At 34.0% G+C, this 19,240-nt stretch overlaps 1 protein-coding gene across 1 annotated transcript; it reads left to right on the top strand.

Moving 5' to 3' along the window:
* The first annotated feature begins 11,088 nt into the window (after positions 1 to 11,088).
* LOC125490125 lies at positions 11,089 to 15,572 on the top strand. Its single transcript, XM_048628372.1, has 3 exons — positions 11,089 to 12,186; positions 12,474 to 12,647; positions 14,877 to 15,572. Coding segments are annotated over exons 1-3 (573 nt in total). The 5' UTR covers positions 11,089 to 12,184; the 3' UTR covers positions 15,274 to 15,572.
* The last annotated feature ends 3,668 nt before the right edge of the window (positions 15,573 to 19,240 follow it).

Genomic DNA, 19,240 nt, shown 5'->3' with positions numbered 1-19,240 from the left:
GCGATAGCTGCTGTTCTCTCTTTTTTACTTTTACTTTTACTTCTAGCCAAAAATATATATTCTAACACATATATAAGATGTGATTTCTATTTAAACGGCTATGATATTAAAAACTTGCTCACTATCGTTATGAAGGTTATAAAGCAAGCATCAAGCTTAGACATTATTGATTACAGTACTGATCCGAAACCACTCCATAGCAGGCATAGTAAACTATTACCTTCTACTATAAGATGTATAATTTGTGGTCCGTCTAATTGTGGTAAAACAAACGTGATGATCAGTTTATTATTACACAAAAATGGTTTAAAGTTTCGTAATGTCTATTTGTTTTCTAAGACTGCTTTTCAACCAAAGTACATGTTCCTGAAAAATGTTTTTAAAAGAATACCTGAAGTTAAATTATTCATATTTAAAGAAAATTAGGAAATTATCCATCCGAATAAAGCTCATCCTGACTCTATAATGATTTTCGATGATGTTGTATGTGAAAAGCAATCAAATATTAGGAACTATTTTGCTATGGGAAGACATAATAAGGTTGATTCATTTTACTTATCTCAAACATACTCAAAAGTACCGAAACAGTTAATTAGAGACAACGTAAATTTATTAATAATTTTTAAGCAAGATGATATAAATTTGAAACACATTTATACTGAACATGTCAATAATGATATGACCTGGCTGTGTTTTAAAAATATTTGTTCTTCAGTATGGAAAGCACCACATAGTTTTTTAGTTATCGACAAAGACAGTTCACTCAACAATGGGCGGTACAGAGAGAAATTTGATAACTTTATAATAAATACTTCAAATCAAAATCAAAAATATTTATTTAAACACCATAGAATTTAAAAAGTTAGTAGGTACAAACAAATAATTTTAGGAAATTAAATAAAAGGGTGAGAGATTATAAATTATCGAAATTCGGTGGCTTCCACACTAGGCTCAGCCTGTGTCGTGGATGCCAGTGTACCTGGTTACAAATAAAATTATTAACTAAGTAGGTAGGTGGTACTTATAGAACTTTTAAATCTAAATAATGTTAATAGCTTAATAGGTATGCGTTAGGGTAGGTATTTAAATTATTAAAACTAAATATATACTAATCTTAGGAACATTTTTGGTAAACATAATTAGCTAGCAAGACAAAATAAAAACAAAAATTAACATAAATTTAACCATTTTTGGTTATCAAAAACAAACAAAGGAACTTAAGTAGGTAATACATTCTTATTTTATAAAACTTATGGACTGGCTAATAGAATAGGTATTGTTAGGTATGGAGTAGTGAGTATATAATTTAGGTAAAAATATGAATTAATACTTATAATAAGTATAGATAATAAGTATAGATATCAATGATACTAATAAATAAATAGTAATAAACATAGGTACATATAAAATTATAAAATACAATTATAAGTGTCTGAAAGTATAATTATTGTTTATTTATAATTAATGATGTATTTAGAAGTATGGTAATATAGTGTAGGAAATCAATCAATTGGGCAGCAATGTTTAGTCTATTATTAAATTATTTTGTTATTAATAGTATATCTTCAGTTTCAAAATAATCAAGATGGAAAAGCTATTTCAAAACTACTTTTTGAGTGGCTTTAGTAGTTAGCTCTTTAATGTTACATGATTTAGCGAGTTTGTTGTATATATGAGGATGGAGGAACGGTGGAAATCTTTGGGCAAATGTGGTATTGGCAGGCACTGTGTCTATTCTAAATATTCTTTGTTTTAGTAACTGGCTGTAATTACTGGAGTTAAGTGTCTTGCGGTGCTGAAGAAGGACGACTCTAATTATGAATAATTTTCTAATACTCAGAAGGTTGTATTCTTTATATAAGGTAGCGTTTGGATATATTCTAGGTTTTTTGTACATTACTTTTATGATTGATCTCTGAGCTCTTTCTAGGGTAATCATATAGCTTTTGCAGGAACCACCCCAGCAAGATATGCAATAGCTGAGGACCGATTCACACAAAGCTACATACACCAGTCGGATTGTATCTTTGTTTGCACCATTTCGCAGAAGTTTCATAATATTTATGAGTTTTCTGGCCCTAGTGGATAATGCATCAATATGTTTATTAAAGTTAAGCTTTTCGTTTTAACTATTATTTTATTGATTACTTATATAAAATCAAAATTAATTTTATAACATTAGTGTCTCTTCATTTAATGTAATTGATGGATGTGTAGTAAGTCGTAATCAAAATGGAACAAGACATTAAACAACAATTGATTCAATCAGTAAACTCGATTCAAACTAAAATAAAAAACATGAAAAACGAAGAAAATCAAACTGATTTAACTATGTCGAGGTTACTGAAACCTATAACTGTTCCAATAAAAGCGCTGGTTGAAAATAGCTACGATTCTAATAAAAAGATATATCATAATAAAAATACAGGAAAAGTTAATTTATTGCATAACACAACTTCATCAAGTGAACAATTTCAAGATTTAAGCTTGGAAAATACATTTATTGAGGAAAAGGATGCTGATGCAAATGATTCGTTCGAAACCTCTGCATCATATGAAGAAGATCGTAATACTTTATTTGATTCATTATTAAAAGATGATCTATATGATGTATATGATGATATTAATATTCCATGCGGAGTAAGAAGTCAAGATAAAAATCTATTTATGGGTAACTCTAAAGTGATTTTATCTAAAAGTGATACTTGCAATGATGGACGCAAATTTTTTATCACTATTAATAGCAAATGTTATGAATTAACGCCAGGATTAAAAGAATTGTTGTTATCTAAGAAACCTGATTTAGGCTTGGTTTCAGAAAATGATAAAATTCAATATAAAAATATGCTCTGTGTTACAAATGCGCATAGAAGAGATTACCACCCTGATAGTCAAATCAAAGGTGACAAAAGTGCAAAGTATCGTGAAATCATAAAACCGTTATTTAAAAACCCAGGTGCTATGGAGAAGCTAGGGGGAAACTTGACAAAGTTTAAGTCATATAGATCTAATACTGATTTAGTGTACTGGGATGATCCTAATGAGTTGATAGAAAGACTTCAATTATTAATTGCTTCAAAAGATGCTGGTAACACCAACCATGACAATGAAATCTTGTCCATCATTGAAGAATTAAAAGAAGCTGGTATTATTAAAGAATAAAACTCGCAGCATAGTAAAATAAGCTTTAGTATTGAGTATAGAAACGGTTAAAATGAACGTTGATAAATTTGGTCATCATATACATAAAAGTAAAAGAATAATAAATAATTTAATACCAGCTTCATGTGCCCTGAAACGTTTAAGTGATAATAATTTGGATGCTCAAAACAAAATCATAAAAAACATAAAATTACCAGTCTGTGGTACAGACAGCGCGAACAAAGAGTATGTTGATAAATCAATAGAAGTTATTTATAAAAATATAGATGAAAAATATAGTACGGATAAAGAATTGTTATATAAATCTTTAGAAAATAGCCACAATACCATTCAGTTATTGGATAAAAAGTTGAACGAATCTATAATTAGATTAAATAATTTTGAAAAACATATAAATAAACCAAAAAAATGAGCAAAGCCGATGTAGTAAACGAAATACATAAGAATGTGAGAGTTAATTTTCGAAGACGAAGAGTTATTATGAGAGATATAGATGATTTGTGGCAAGCTGATCTAATTGATATGCAAAAATTTTCTAAAGAAAATCATGGCTATAAATATATTTTAGTAGTAATTGATACTTTTTCGAAATATGTATGGGCATATCCCTTAAAACAGAAAACAAAAAATTACATATGTAAGGCTTTCATTACTTTATTTAGCAAAGGACGTGTTCCTAAGAATTTACAAACTGATCTTGGTACAGAGTTTTATAATAATGAATTAAACAATATTTTTGTTAAACACAATATAAGACATTATTCGACATACTCCGTGAAAAAAGCTTCTATTGCAGAAAGAGTAATAAGAACTTTAAAATCGAAAATGTATAAATTGTTTAGTTTAAAAGGCAATTACAAATGGAGTGATTCTACATTAAATGATATAATTCACGAATACAACAACACCTTTCATAGAACCATTGGACTAAAACCTATAGAAGTAAATAAAAATAACACTAGGATGTTGCTTGAAAGATATGTTAAAGCTTGTGAGCCAAAGCAAAAGCTGAAGAAGAACAAGTTTAAAGTTGGTGATTTTGTACGAATAAGCAAGTATAAAGGAATATTTGATAAAGGTTATACGCCTAATTGGTCTGCAGAAATCTTCAGGATTGTCAAGGTGCAAAAAACGTCTCCACCAACATATTTGATAGAAGATGCCAGAAATCAAGCTATTTTAGGATCATTTTATGAGCAAGAATTATCGAAAACAAAACACCCTAATATATACTTAATAGAAAAGGTTTTAAAAACGAAAGGAAAACAGATATTTGTAAAATGGTTGGGTTTACCCTCGAATGAAAATAGCTGGGTTAATAAGTCAAATATAGTATATTAATATAAGTATATTCACCAAATAAATTAGTATAATACAAGTTATGGTAGACAGCAGTCTGCTAAATTGTCTTATAAATCATTTACCTTTTGAACTACACTTACCCGGATATAATTATTGTGGTCCTGGAACCAAACTCACTAAAAGGCTTATTCGAGGAGATAGAGGTATAAATTTACTAGACGAATACTGTAAACAACACGACGTAGCTTATAACAAGTCCAGTTCACTGATTCATCGTCACAAAGCCGATATAAAATTAATGAAAATGGCAAGAAAACGAGCTCAGTCATCAAATGCAAGCCTGGGGGAGAAGTTTGCAGCTAATTTAGTGAATAAAGCTATGTTAGCTAAAGTCAGTAACGGCTGTGGTCTGAAAGGAAGTAAACTAACCAAAAAAGAAAGCATGAAAACTGGAGTTGGCTTGAAGAAACATTTTAAAAAGATTGTTTCTCATACAAGAAAACATTTACAAAAACTGAAGCTCAAGTGTAAGAAAATGGCTATCGAACTAGCAATAGCAGCAGCTAAGGAGTCCATGAAAGATTCATCTGTAAAACTTCCTCGCATGATTCCTATCCCCAAGACTGGTGGTATTCTTCCGCTCATACCTATATTTGCTGGACTTTCTGCTGTGGGAAGCTTAGCTGGTGGGGCAGCAGCAATCACTAAAGTTATAATATTAATCTACTAGTAATAATATTATTACGACTGAAATGTTACTTATATTGTTCTGAAAGAGTGAACTTTACAGCAAACAATAGTATTGGACACTTGCTTGGTTTTCAGAATACAAAGTTAGAACCAAATAAATGGTATGAATCTATGAATCCGGTAAACATTCTCCCTGTGTCCGTGATAAGGATCGAATGTGATCTAGTTCAAGGATCGTATATTAACGGATCACCGTCACATGTTATACACGAATTTGTGCCAGACGTTTCACCCGGGCATAGGTATATAGAAATACCGAAAAATATTATATATCTGCCTGTTCACAAAAATAATATATCATCATTGAGCGTAAAGATACTAGACGAACACGGAAATTACATTAATTTCAGAGGAGAAACTATTCAATTGCGTCTTCATCTACGTAGGACAACATGATAGTATTTTATAAAGTTCAACATACGAATACTAAACGTATCAATATACCCCGCAGTGTTAAAGTGAGCACACGTGTTAAAATTAATAAAAAAATTACAAAAAATAACAAAAAGTTTCTTCAGGCCTTAGGATTTAAAATATGAGTATTCTCGGAATAAGCGATTTCCCTCAGTATGATAATTCAATTGAAAGTTTTGAAATGCATACTTATAATCCATATAATAATAATTTTAGTGAAAATGATGAAATAAGAATTCCAATTCATCAGCAAGACATATACATATTACCATCAGCTAGTGCCATTTATATAGAAGGAGATATAAAACTTAGGGGCAAAGATGACAAACCTATACAAAAAGCCATCACGCTCACTAACAACCCAGTTCTTTTTCTGTTTCAAGATATCAGATATGAAATGAATGGTATCGAAATAGACCGAATCAAAAATGCTGGCATAACAACTACAATGAAGTCATATATATCAATGAATGAGGGGGAGAGCAAAGTTGCAGCTATATGGGGTTGGAATTTAAACGGAACTACAAGCAGTCAGAGTTTTAGCGCTGTTATACCTCTCAACAAAGTATTAGGATTTGCGGAAGATTATAAAAAAATCGTAATGAACTGCAAGCATGAACTCATTTTAAACAGGGGCAATAGTGTATTAAACAGTGTCAGTTTATCAGATGATGTAGCTTATGTTAAAATAAACATACAAAAAGTACAGTGGCGTGTACCTCATATTAAAGTATCAGATTATGAGAAACTATCGCTACTTAAACTTCTTGAAAAAGATAAACCAATACAAATTGCATTCAGAAATTGGGATTTATATGAATATCCTATATTACCTAAAACAGTTAAACATTCCTGGTCAGTTAAGACTGCTTCACAAATAGAAAAACCTCGGTATGTGATTTTGGGTTTACAAACTGATAAAAAGAATAACAGAACAAAAGACTGTTCAAAATTTGATCATTGCAATGTTACGAATGTTACACTATTTCTAAATTCACATTATTATCCATATGAATCTATGCATTTAAAGTTTAATGAGGATAAATACAGTATATTATACGATATGTACACTAAATTCCGTCAGTCATATTATAACATTCCAGCAGATCCACTGCTTAATCTAATAAATTTTAAAGATAGTGCTCCGTTGTTTATAATTGATTGTTCAAGACAAAACGATAATTTGAAAACTGGTCCTGTAGATGTACGAATAGAAATCGAATGTTCTGAATACTTACCAGAAAACACAACAGCATACTGTTTAATTATCAACAACCACAGAGGACACCCGAGAGGCGCCAAATCTCCAGAGAACCTAAAACTGGAAAAAGGCTTGCCCAGAGGAAAATTACTCGAGCGGATATGGGCCAGGTGGTCCCACCGAAGCTGAAAACAGCTACCACCTCAAACGACCATCTAGAGAATGCCGCCATCGAATTTATGGCAATTACAACCGCCACAAAGCAGGTAAATCTCTTGTCCTGCAAAACGATCATGCAGACCTACAGGCAAGAGAACGAAAGCCGGCTAAAAGTTTTACTCGAGGAGGCCGAAGCCTGCATATACGATAACAGTAGTTGCCAAGTCCTCAGAGGCAAAATGACTGGAGCGTATATGGCGGCTTATAGCGAGGAATGCGGATTCGTGCCCTGGGAACGCAACATCCCGAAACTCACTCTCCCACACAACAACCAAATGGTGGTCGTAGCTCAGTGTACCAGGATTATGCTAGAGGACAAAATCCTAGCAAAAGCGGAAACCATTAACGCTACCTGGAATAGCTGGACGATGCCCACCATCGCTTGGGTGAACGGGGTACCTGGATGTGGGAAGACAACCTGGGTGGTAAATAACTTCGATGTGAGCAAAGACACCATTATCACCACGACAACTGAGGCGGCCGTCGATATACGAAACAGGCTAGCGCATAGGATCGGGGACATGGTTAGAACTAGGGTACGTACGATGGCATCAGTCCTAGTAAACGGCTTTAGAGAACATGTCGGATGCCAACGCCTGATAATTGACGAGGCCCTGATGAACCATTTCGGGGCAATCGTAATTGCCGCCCGCCTGTCCCGTGCCAGTGATATTGCTCTAATCGGAAACATCAACCAGCTACCGTACATAGACAGAGAGAACCTATTCGAACTAAGGTACAGTCGCCCAACACTGGTAGCAAACATCACCCAGGAGCTGTTGTGCTCATACAGAAACCCCATGGATGTTGCATACGCCCTAAGAGAAGTATACTCAGGCATATACGCAGCCACAACGCGTATCCAATCCCTGCAGCTGAAAAGGTTTACAGACGCAGCAATTCCAAAATCCCAAACCAACACTCTATTCCTGACGCATACACAGGAAGAAAAAGAGACCCTGACCAAGGGTTTGGAGAAGGAACGGGATCACGCGTCTTAACCATACACGAAGCACAGGGATTGACGTACGAATCCGTCATTATCATAAAAACAAAAGATAAAATAAAGTTGCACGATAGCATACCTCACGCAGTAGTGGCGCTGTCGAGGCACACCTCCGCCTGCACCTACTATGCGGATGACACCGAGGACGCTCTCGGCAACCTCGCTAAAACGGCAATAACAGCACCGAAGAAACGGATCCTCGAGTACAACCTAAAGATGGCAATAAAAAATCGGGACAAAGAGGTCGTTGCCTAGCAATCAGAGCTTTTGGCAACGCAAAATGGAGCGGAATAGGAGAATTTTGATTTTAATTTTATATTGACGGCCAAACCGTATTGCATGTATTTTATAGTTTTGTTATGTATAGTATATAGCATGTATTGTATAGTTTTGATATGTAGGTATTGTATAGTATATCATGAATTAATATTATCTGTATAAGAACTAACCAATAAAATTAAGATAGTTTTAAGAACACTGTCACACATTAACACCAGGCAAAACAACAGCGATGACAAAAGGAGTGTGTGGCCACTGACAGGCGTCTGTTAAGTTCTCTGAAGACAGCTGACACTGGCCCTACCCTTCAAATGTTTGTTGCCATTATAATTGTAAGTGTGACTGTGTGAAACAAAGAAAAAAAAAATTAAAAAAAAAAAAAAAAAAAAAAACAAGAAATGCACAACTGGGGGTTTTTAGTCGGTTAAAGGCCGACACTACCTGGGTCCCCTTCCCAGGTGTCTGTGTAGATTTTCCTCCAGGAGTGCAAAAAAAAAAAAAATTATTAATAATATATAGGTATATATATATATATAAAAGATAAAATATATATATTATAAGCTTCCACATTGAGTAGTGAGTAGTTAAAAGATGAAGACAAAAAACAACCAAACTCTCACAATATATTGATCTCTCAAAAAGGCACGGACATAAAGTCTGTGGAGTGATAATAAAATCTTTAAAAAAAAAAAAAAAAAAAAATTATCAACGACCGTTTGATTGAATATAAACCCTTGAGTAAAATAGTTAGAAAATTATCATGAATGTTATTGTAGACGTACAAGGTTTTAGAACAGACGATAATCAATTCATTCTTAAAGAAATAGCTATGATACATGAAAAACAAGTACAAGTTTTTCTGATAAAACCACCATTTGCATACTATGATCTAAGTAAAACAGAAAGAAGACAAGTAAGTTGGATCGAGAGAAATAGAGGAATTTATTGGAAAGAAGGTTTCATACCATATTCATGTCATAAAAATTATATTGTACAGCTATTATCAAATAAGATTATTTACACTAAAGGAATGGAAAAGGTGAAGTGGCTTATAGAAATAACAAAGAATAATAATGTTTATAATCTAGAAGATAAAAATTGTCCTAGTTTACTAAGTTTGTATGATAAATATAATGATTCAATCGATGTTATAAGTTGTATGTATCACACTGATACATGTGCTTTAAAAAATGTAACGTGTTTAAACAAATGGTTAAAAGAAAATAAAGTTTTTTAAGAAATTTACTTAATCTTTAATTTCACACCTTAAATTGAATAGATCAACTCTTTACAGATAAGAAGTAATATCAAGTATGTAGGTATTGATTGAATTAGATAGCAATTAAAATCCTAGCCTAGCCTAGGTTCAATTAATGTTAAAGTTTAATAATAATAATTTACGTTTTAAAATTAATATGATTTATAATAAAAGTATGAAATTGGGCATCCTGGATCGCGGTCTTTCAAACATAATTGAAGTTTTAGTTTTCAGTTATATGTGAATAGATCAACTATAAGCGCGCATGAGAGGCGCTCTTCGAGCTATTGTTTCAATTAACAAAAAAGTTATTGCTATTTTAGTACAAAACGACCTCGATGTAAAATTGTTTGAAGAAAATTTATCTGACTGAATTTATCTAGGGTAAGTCATGTTGGAATGAGTAAAAGTAAAATAGGTGGTGTGGCTGGGAGTGGGAAAAGAGACAACGTTGTCACAGTTAATAAAAAAAAACGCATTTTGAGTATCTTTCTCGAAAAAAGTGGACTATAGCAACTCCACATTCCCCATAAATGTAGCGCATGGTAACATGGTATAAAGAAGTAAAATGCTTACGCATGTACATTGTACACCCACAGTATCCAAAAAAGAATAGGGACAGATCAGTTTGTCATTAACATTACCTCTAATATTATACTTGTTATTTATTTTAAAGTTATTGTTAAACAAAACCAAACTCTTAAAATTATGATTATGACCATTAATGAGTATAATTTTTTGCTGATTATGTACTTAATATAATAATGTGGTGTTATAATTTTAAGAAATAAAAAAAAGACAATAAATGTTTGTTTTTTTTAAATAAGGTAAAAAAAAACCCAAAATATGTTTTATAAGAGTTTGGTAAGTTTTTTCTTAGCTATTTTTGCGTCATCTATGTTGCCACGGCTGACCCCATCACCTATTTTACTTTTACTCATTCCAACATGACATACCCTTAATAAATTCAGTCAGATAAATTTCCTTCAAACAATTTTACATCGAGGTCGTTTTGTACTAAAATAGCAATAACTTTTTTGTTTATTAAAACAATAACAACGTTTCATACCATTTTGGAAACTGCATTAAATGAGCAATCTTTTCAAATAAGGTGCCAGGTTTGCGTGGTATATTTTTTTTACAGTATGTAGAGTCAAAGTTGTTTATAAAAAAATACGATTACCTTTTATGACTTTGAAAACCGTGTTTTTTTTAAACATACAGCATTACTCGATATTTTTTTTGACTGTGATCAATAGCAGGGGTATACAGGGTGATGCAACACCAAACAAATTCTAACAATATGGATTTTTGTACCGGCGGCACGCAAAAAACTGATCCAAGGTGTCGATTTTCAGCAAATTTTTAAAAGTGTCAATATCTCGAAAATTATCGAGTTTTTACTAAGGTCATATTGTGATATTCTGGCCTCTCATGAGTTGACCTATCAGCCCTTTAAGGGATGACGTTGACTTTTGGGACACCCTGTATATTAAACTAATCATAGCAAAACTTTAGGAACAGGGAGAAAAGTATGTACCTTCACGAGAAAGGTACCCATTTCACTACCTAGACTAAATAAAAAATACATCTAGTAGTTTTGTATCAATGTAAAAAGTATTTTAACACAGAGATAAACTGGATTATGATAATAATAGCTTCACATAGTAGCGCACTGACTGGAACATTGCCCTGCATTGCAATATAATGTAGTGCTTGCATTTTGTTGATGTGCTATTCTGGTCAGAATTACAATCTTGTTTCGGAAATACAACGAAGTTTTTTATGCAGCAATTTGAATCGTACAATTTCAGAAGAGATAAATCATACTAGTAGTAGATACCTCGTTTTATCTCAAATAAACTATTATGCATGTTATAAGCTGTGGACAGTAATCTCCGAAGGGGTACTCAGAGGTGACTCGCAAGCGACCCACCCGTTTTTTCGGTGTACATTTGTATACTCAAATGATAGGTCGCGAGCAGTATCGCAGTTTTAGAATGTGTACAATGTACTTAGAGTACACATCTCTAGGATCTACATGTGCACTGCATTGTGCAGGTGTCCTCACGATGTTTTCCTTCACCGTAGTACCACTTTTTATCAGTGAACTTAAATTCATTAATTGAAAAGATTGAATTTGGTTCGGGCGTGTGCCCGGATTCGAACCACAACCTCTAGAATGAGAGGCATAGAGCTAATCCGTTATGCTACCATAGGTCAAATACACTGTACTGGCACATAATCAGAAATAGGTAAGTACATCATTTTTATTACAAACATGATTATTTTATAAAATTAATTATATCCAATCACAAGCAAATCCAAATGAACTACTAGTGTTGACTAAATATCGTATTACAATTTAAAAGAAACTTAATCAGAGTCATCATTTCATTTCCCATAATTTTGGTAAAATGCTAACTTGCAGTATACATGATCAACTTTTCTTTGTGTGAGTGAAAATAATCATATCGATCGATTGATTTAAATTTGACGGAAATCAAAAGAAAAATTATATTTCATCAGCGAAGTGCACAGTGATCGGTGCTCGACGTCTTCCCTCTCCATTACCTACCAGTTACGAGAAAAAATGTACGTAAGTTATATTTTCATAATCTCTGATTTTTACCATTGACGCAAAAAGTGGGTGATATGTGTTTGAAACCGCTGTCTGTCTGTCACATCGGTCAACAAATTTTAGTACGTTTATTTTTATTCAAGTCAAGAAGTTCAAAAGTTTTTGAGACTTATAGCGTATGCGAAAACTATTAAATGGCTCTTAGATGCATCATATAAATGTAAACTAGTTTAAGATAGCTGTAAGTTTTCCGAATACGATAAAATAAAAATAAAAATAAAATGTCTCTTCTTTATTGCAGGTCTGACGGTGAGGGATTTTATTCTTCCGAGGAAGAACTGCCACGGCGTCGTCCCGTGAAGCCTGCAGCGCTGAGCGCCGCGCCGAGCACGTCTACTGCTCCCGCCCCAACTCCATCCGGCTCAAGGAAGCGGAAGACTAAAGCTTCCGAATCCGCTTCCGAAAGTAGAGCAGCGTAAGTACGAACAATAATTGTTCTACTAAATAATAAACAGTAAAAGTAGTACCTAATCATATTCTTATTTATTTGTTTGGTGCCACCCTAAATGGGATTGACACTGTCAAATTTAATTCTTACGACACATGAATTAAAAACAGTACAACGTCCAAAATAAATAATTCAGCGAGGCCACACTGTACTAGTAGGATTTACATACTAGCTGTTGTCCCCAAGCTATAAAAAGTTTTCCGTACATATCCCGATAAACTTATTAACGTTCTGTTATATTAAATTATGTATCACTTATGTTATGAGCGTTAACACGTTCGTGCAAATTTTGTCTGAACCCGATCAATTGTTTAGCGTGATGGAGTAACAGACACATTCCAAAGTACAGTCAGGTGCAGATAAACCTGACCCCCTGCATTTCAAATAGAAATTCTAACTACGCAAAGCCAATTTGTCGGTGTGACGTAGGTATGTTGCGGTAGTGCTCGTGTCTATAGACAGATATAGAACTATTTTACTATTCTCCTATTTATATCCATCATTTACACAAACTAACGAATTCATAGAACAATAATATTATGAAATACAAAATTTAAATTCTTTTTGTTTTTCATCTGGGATCGAACCCGCGTCGCAATTATCCGCAAACCAACCATTTGCCCGCTACGCCACGAAGCTTGTTAAACTCGTTTGCAAAATAGTGAATATGTTGCGGTTCATTAGCAAAAGTATAGTCTATGTAGTGATAATTGTTTACAATATGAAATATTATAAGCGCAGAGGGTATTTCGAATTTATTTCTCAATTGAAATTGTAGACTTGAAGAGAATGTTTTGTTGCATTGAGATGGGTTTTGTTAATTCCATCTGATTTATATTTACGTATAATACACATTATTAATTTGTTATCAACATTATTAATTCGTAACGATGACAAACGAATTTATTAACAAGGTCATTGTTAATTGAGTTAAGTGCCAGGACAACATTGGGTTCGTATTTTCTCTTTATAATTTTATTGGTTACTTTATATAAGTATTATTGGTTTTCATTTATTTTACTTATAGATTATCATAATATACTTTTTACACTATAGTAATAATGTCACAATTATTATATTTATTAAGGCATGATCAAATTATTGTTTTTAAAGGTTACCGAAGATGGATGTCCTATAATGGGCCCTGAAGAACTGTTATAAAATAGCTAAACGCATGACAAGAATCAATTTGAGAATTTAAAGATGATGTTATGGTTGCTGTTTGCATTGCGTGAGAAATATCTTCTACACGATAACAGCACAACTCGCATATCGAAGAAATGGAACATTATAACTATGTTATTATGCGTTTAGTAGGTATTTAACGGGTCCCCAGTTTAAGTATGAGTAAAATTTATTTAGTAACTAGTAAGATAATTGTTCATACTGTTAAGATAATTGATTACATATTTATAAGTAATTAGTAATAAAATTGTTGCTTATTTATAATTTAATTGTAGAACAACAAGAGATGTAAATTTTGAAATTTAGTAACATGTTGGTTCTCTTTGTTGTAATTCTACAATTTTTGAATTTGTTTACTTTTGTTCATAATTATTCTGCATACAGACTAATAATATTTACCTACTTGTTTAGTGAAATAAAGCTTTTTTTTTCTTATATATTATGTTTTTATTTTATTTCCTGTTCATATTGATAAAGATAGTCTAAAATAACCTATCTATAATGATTAACAAAGAAAAACATAAAAATAAATTTTAAAAGTCACTCCTTCCAGAGATTTGAACTCTGGACCTCCATATTGAAAGCCGAATACCTTAACGATTAGACAACACCGTCAAGTAGTTAAACTGGTGAAAAATGCAATCACTTCGTATCACACTGAGCTGGCTTGCAATAGTTAAAAGTGAACAACACAGGTTTTAACATTCTGGCATGAACTTTATGAAGCTAGTTCCAATATTTGATTTAAGATGGCGCTTAAATTAATAAAGGTCGATATTTAGCGCCATCTTTTAACACACACACAGAAGTCTTAGTAACGAAACAAGGTTTATGTAGTTCAAGGTTATTTTATATAGGTGGCGCCTAAGTGGGAGGGTTGTAGTTATAGCTATATAGGGGTGTCAGGAGTTCTTGACCTTCACTGTACCTAAGTAGGTACTTAGTATATTATTATTGTATACACTAATTGACGACTTGTAAGTAATGATATTACTTTTATATTCTTTACAGAATCAATAAGGGCAAACAAAAAATTGACCTGGCGACATACAATCGTCGCAAAGCAACTGTGGCGGCGCTGTTCGGTGGGTCGGATGACGAGGCGGAGGCTGCAGCGGCACTGAACAACCCGATTCAAGAGCTGGAGAGCAGCTTAACCCGAAAAGTTGGGGATGGGTCGTTGCGGCGAACCGCAAAATTAGACGGAAGCCTGTTCTGCGAACTTCGTGTTTACGAAGTTCGCGATATTAAAAACATATCCCCACGGGACCGGTGGACCAAAGCGTACACCAGTCTTAAGTATCAATTCGATTATGATAGTCCGGAATGGACTAACATAATTGATTTCATTCGGGTTGCGAAGACCCGATTTACACAGGAGCCAATATACTATCCGAATAAGAAGTAAATCTTAGTTGGATAGTATATGTTTCAGAAAATCGAATTAAAGTTAATCGTCTTTAAAAATAAAAACTACAAAATATGTTTAAATTATTAAATATTGTTCGTTGCTAATTTATTTAATTTAAATATTAATTAAATTTTACCTTACATATTTTACAGATACCTAATATTTTTTATCGATGATTAACTTTATTTAGGCTTTCTGAAACCGGCACCTAACTAGGTTATAGCGGTATACCAAATACCTTATTTTTAACTACTTTATCTTACTGAAAATATATAATAAAATATAATATAACTTAATAAGTAAAGTGTTAATTATTTACTTATTCAACAATGGTTAACCCCAGTAAAAATATTTTCTGCTCAGTGTGCGAACAATTAGTAAAAAGTAAAGCCTTTTCAGCTCACTTAAAAAGCATAGCTCATAAAAATAATACCCGAGTTGAAGCGGAGGAGTGTATAGAAAAAATTAATTCAGCATTTCGTTCACGAATTGCTTCGTATCGAGTGTACGATTCCCGCAGAACCAAACATCCCGCCCCCGTGCCCGCAGCCCGCCCCGGGCGTGCGCAAGCGCAGGTGTGTGCTCCTGAAAGCCACCCTGTAATGCCGGCACCGTTTTTGCGTGTCATCGCTGGTAAAGTTCAGCGACTATTGAATGCGGCTCTTGCTACGCATCAAAGTGTTAAAATTAACTTTGAACTATTTGCAAATTTTTATCTACCTAAAAATGATACTTCCGAGGTTAAGTCTTTTGCCACTGAAAATAGGTGCATCCACAGCAATTATGATTTCAAAACTATATTCAATGAGATGTGCGACGTAATTCTAAAAAAAGTTGACGAGTTCCAGGAACGCGATAGTGGGTGGTCATTGCTTGATACACTTTATTTAGAGGTAAATATTAATAAATATATTCCTCTTCGTGCGTCTGGCTTTATTGATCTACCAAAAAGCATAAAAAGTAAGAAAGCTTGCATCAATGTGAACAAAAATGATAGTTTTTGTTTTCTTTGGTGCATAATGGCAGCTCTTTTTCCGGTGAAATGTAACGCAAACCGAACAAAATCATATCCACATTTTTGTACCGTTCTAAATACGCATGGAATGACATTTCCAGTCAGCTTTACCGACATAAAATTATTTGAAAAAAATAATAAAATTAGTGTCAACGTTTATGGGTTAAAAAAATGTAATGTTGTTGGCCCGCTATACAAGTCAAGTGCCCGCCAAGCGGTTCACGTAAATCTTTTATTGCTTGAAAATAAGAATACGTTACATTATTGTTTAATAAAAGATTTGAATAAACTCTTACGTTCGCAATTAACCAAACACCATGGAAAAGTTTACTTTTGCGATGAGTGTTTGATATGTTTTGATTCCGAGGAACGATTGACCTTGCATAGTTGTGGAGGCGTCGCGACAGTTCTGCCGACTGAAGGCGCAATACTCGAGTTTAAGCACTACGAACGCTTACAAAAAATGCCTTTTGTTATTTATGCTGATTTTGAAACTTTGTTGGAGCCGTGTTCAACAATACCAGATTCGAATCATACACAAATTACTCACAAGCATATACCGAGTGCTTTTTCTTATTACATAACTTGTTCATACGATAATAATTTCAATAAATTAATGTTTTATCGCGGTAAAGATTGTGTCGATATGTTTATAAGTTTTCTTCAAAATGATTGTAGTGTTCACTATTAAACTGATATAAACAGACACGTAACCGAGATATCGGCTCGCAACAATCGCACACGTCTTTACTCCACCGCGGCCGGTAGGCGACTGCCCCCCCGCGCCCCGCGACATGCGTCTGCGATTCTCGAAACGACAGAATGGTCATACACAGATGTAAACACTACATCCCTCCCTTGTCATTTAAATTTTGATTTGATTTGCTCAATCACTACCAGATTTTTCCAATCCATATAAAAACAAAAAGCTCAGTAAACCCTTGCGTAATCCTCATTCGATCGAGAATAATGAAATTCAAACAGATTGCTTCTTCGACTGTCCTTCAACTATCATTTTGAAATGTTAGCATTATATTATTCTTTGTGCCTAACCTTACCTAACCCTTTCATCCTTTCCTTTTGCACATAACTTCTTTTCCTCTTACTTCCCTGTTTCGTACTCTCTGCATTAGCTTCTCTCTCAGAACATTGTTAATATATTCCCTGCCTTGTTTATTAAAATTGTCGAAAATCATATAACCAGGTGAACACCTCTGTACATAGCTACCTAAGCTCTGCCTGGCCTGAAGCTCTCAGCTGTAGGTATAACTCCAGTTAGATCAAGCAACGCTAACTCAGCTATTCTACCACCAACTTCAAACCACTCAACCAACATTCTCAGTGGTGTCGCAATAGTCTCACTGTTTATCTAGAGTTAACCTTTCACAAACACACTTCACACCACGCAATGTAATGCTAAATCTAATTTAATTCTCATCGCAATTTAATGCTCACCGCAATTTAATGCCCATCGCAATTTAATGCTCATCGCAATTTAATGCTCATCGCAATTTAATGCTCATCGCAATTTAATGCTCATCGCAATTTAATGCTCATCGCAATTTAATGCCCATCGCAATTTAATGCTCATCGCAATTTAATGCTCATCGCAATTTAATGCTCATCGCAATTTAATGCCCATCGCAATTTAATGCCCATCGCAATTTAATGCTCATCGCAATTTAATGCTCATCGCAATTTAATGCTCATCGCAATTTAATGCTCATCGCAATTTAATGCTCATCGCAATTTAATGCTCATCGCAATTTAATGCTCATCGCAATTTAATGCCCATCGCAATTTAATGCCGCCATTTAAGGCCCATCGCCATTTAAGGCTGAGCGCAATTTAATGCCACTCTTACAGTCACAATCTAATTTTGCCATGCAAGGCCAATTGCCAGTCGAGGCTGAGTGCAATTAAATGCCACTCTTACAATCACAATTTAATGCTGCCATTTAAGGCTGAGCGCATTTTAATGCCACTCTTACAGTCATAATCTAATGTTGCCATGCAAGGCCAATTGCCAGTCGAGGCTGAGTGCAATTTAATGCCACTCTTACAATCAAGTGTAAAATTAAAGTGATTATTAACCAACAAAGGAGAATGGCCACTTCTCCACGGCGCCACAACTTGCCAGAGCAGCCATCGATGAAACACACACCAATGTGCAGTCCATGACCACAGCACATCCCGGCGCAAACTTCACCACTATGAGGCACGGGAGAACGAAGACACAGGTGTCGAAAGATCAAGTCCCCGTACTGTACAAGACGCCTCCCTCCCTCAAGCAAAGTATCCCTTTTACAAGCGGTCTAGATTCTTTCAAACATCTTCCCTTATCCAGAACACCCTTAGCACTGAATAAAAACAGGTCCCGCTAGCAGCGGCAAAGCGGGTCAGGCTTGGCCATTCTCTTTTGTTTACATTTTGTGATGTGGTTGCAAATTCCACACTAGGCGATACAGGTTCGCCAATGTGAATATTTCGTGGAACTTAGACTTACGGTATCTAATGTTTCTTTAAACAAATTTTAATTGACATTAACAAATAATAAAACTCAAATTAAATATCTTCTATGTACAACAAAATAAATCTTACAAAACTCTTAGCCCGTGTTCACAGACATCAGGAATCGTGTAAAATAACAAACACAGTCATCTTAAAATCACGTGAGTATAGTCTTTTACAACCCTCGTTCAAAAACCACGAATCGTGATTATTTTTTTTTCGAATTTGTTAATTATTACTATACTCGAAACGAATGTGAACATATAATCGGATATTTTGACGAATCGTGAAATAACTCAAATAACACGATTCCGTATGCAATATGAACGTATATCCGTCATGACGTATCATGATTTTCGACAAATCGTCACTGACGGATCCGGTGTGAACGGGCTCTTACAGTAACATTTCTAATTTCTACCATTTATGCCCAGTTTC

This window comes from Plutella xylostella, chromosome 20 (genome assembly GCF_932276165.1).
Source record: "Plutella xylostella chromosome 20, ilPluXylo3.1, whole genome shotgun sequence".
Classification (NCBI taxonomy): Eukaryota; Metazoa; Arthropoda; class Insecta; order Lepidoptera; family Plutellidae; genus Plutella; species Plutella xylostella.
The sequence above is the reverse complement of the archived record's forward strand: the minus strand, read 5'-3'. Positions and strand labels throughout refer to the sequence as shown.

Bases quoted from the DNA above. Each gene is read 5' to 3' on its own strand.
- LOC125490125 (XM_048628372.1), top strand. The intron at 12,648-14,876 runs GTAAGTACGAAC...TATTCTTTACAG, and splicing joins GCTTCCGAAAGTAGAGCAGC to AATCAATAAGGGCAAACAAA.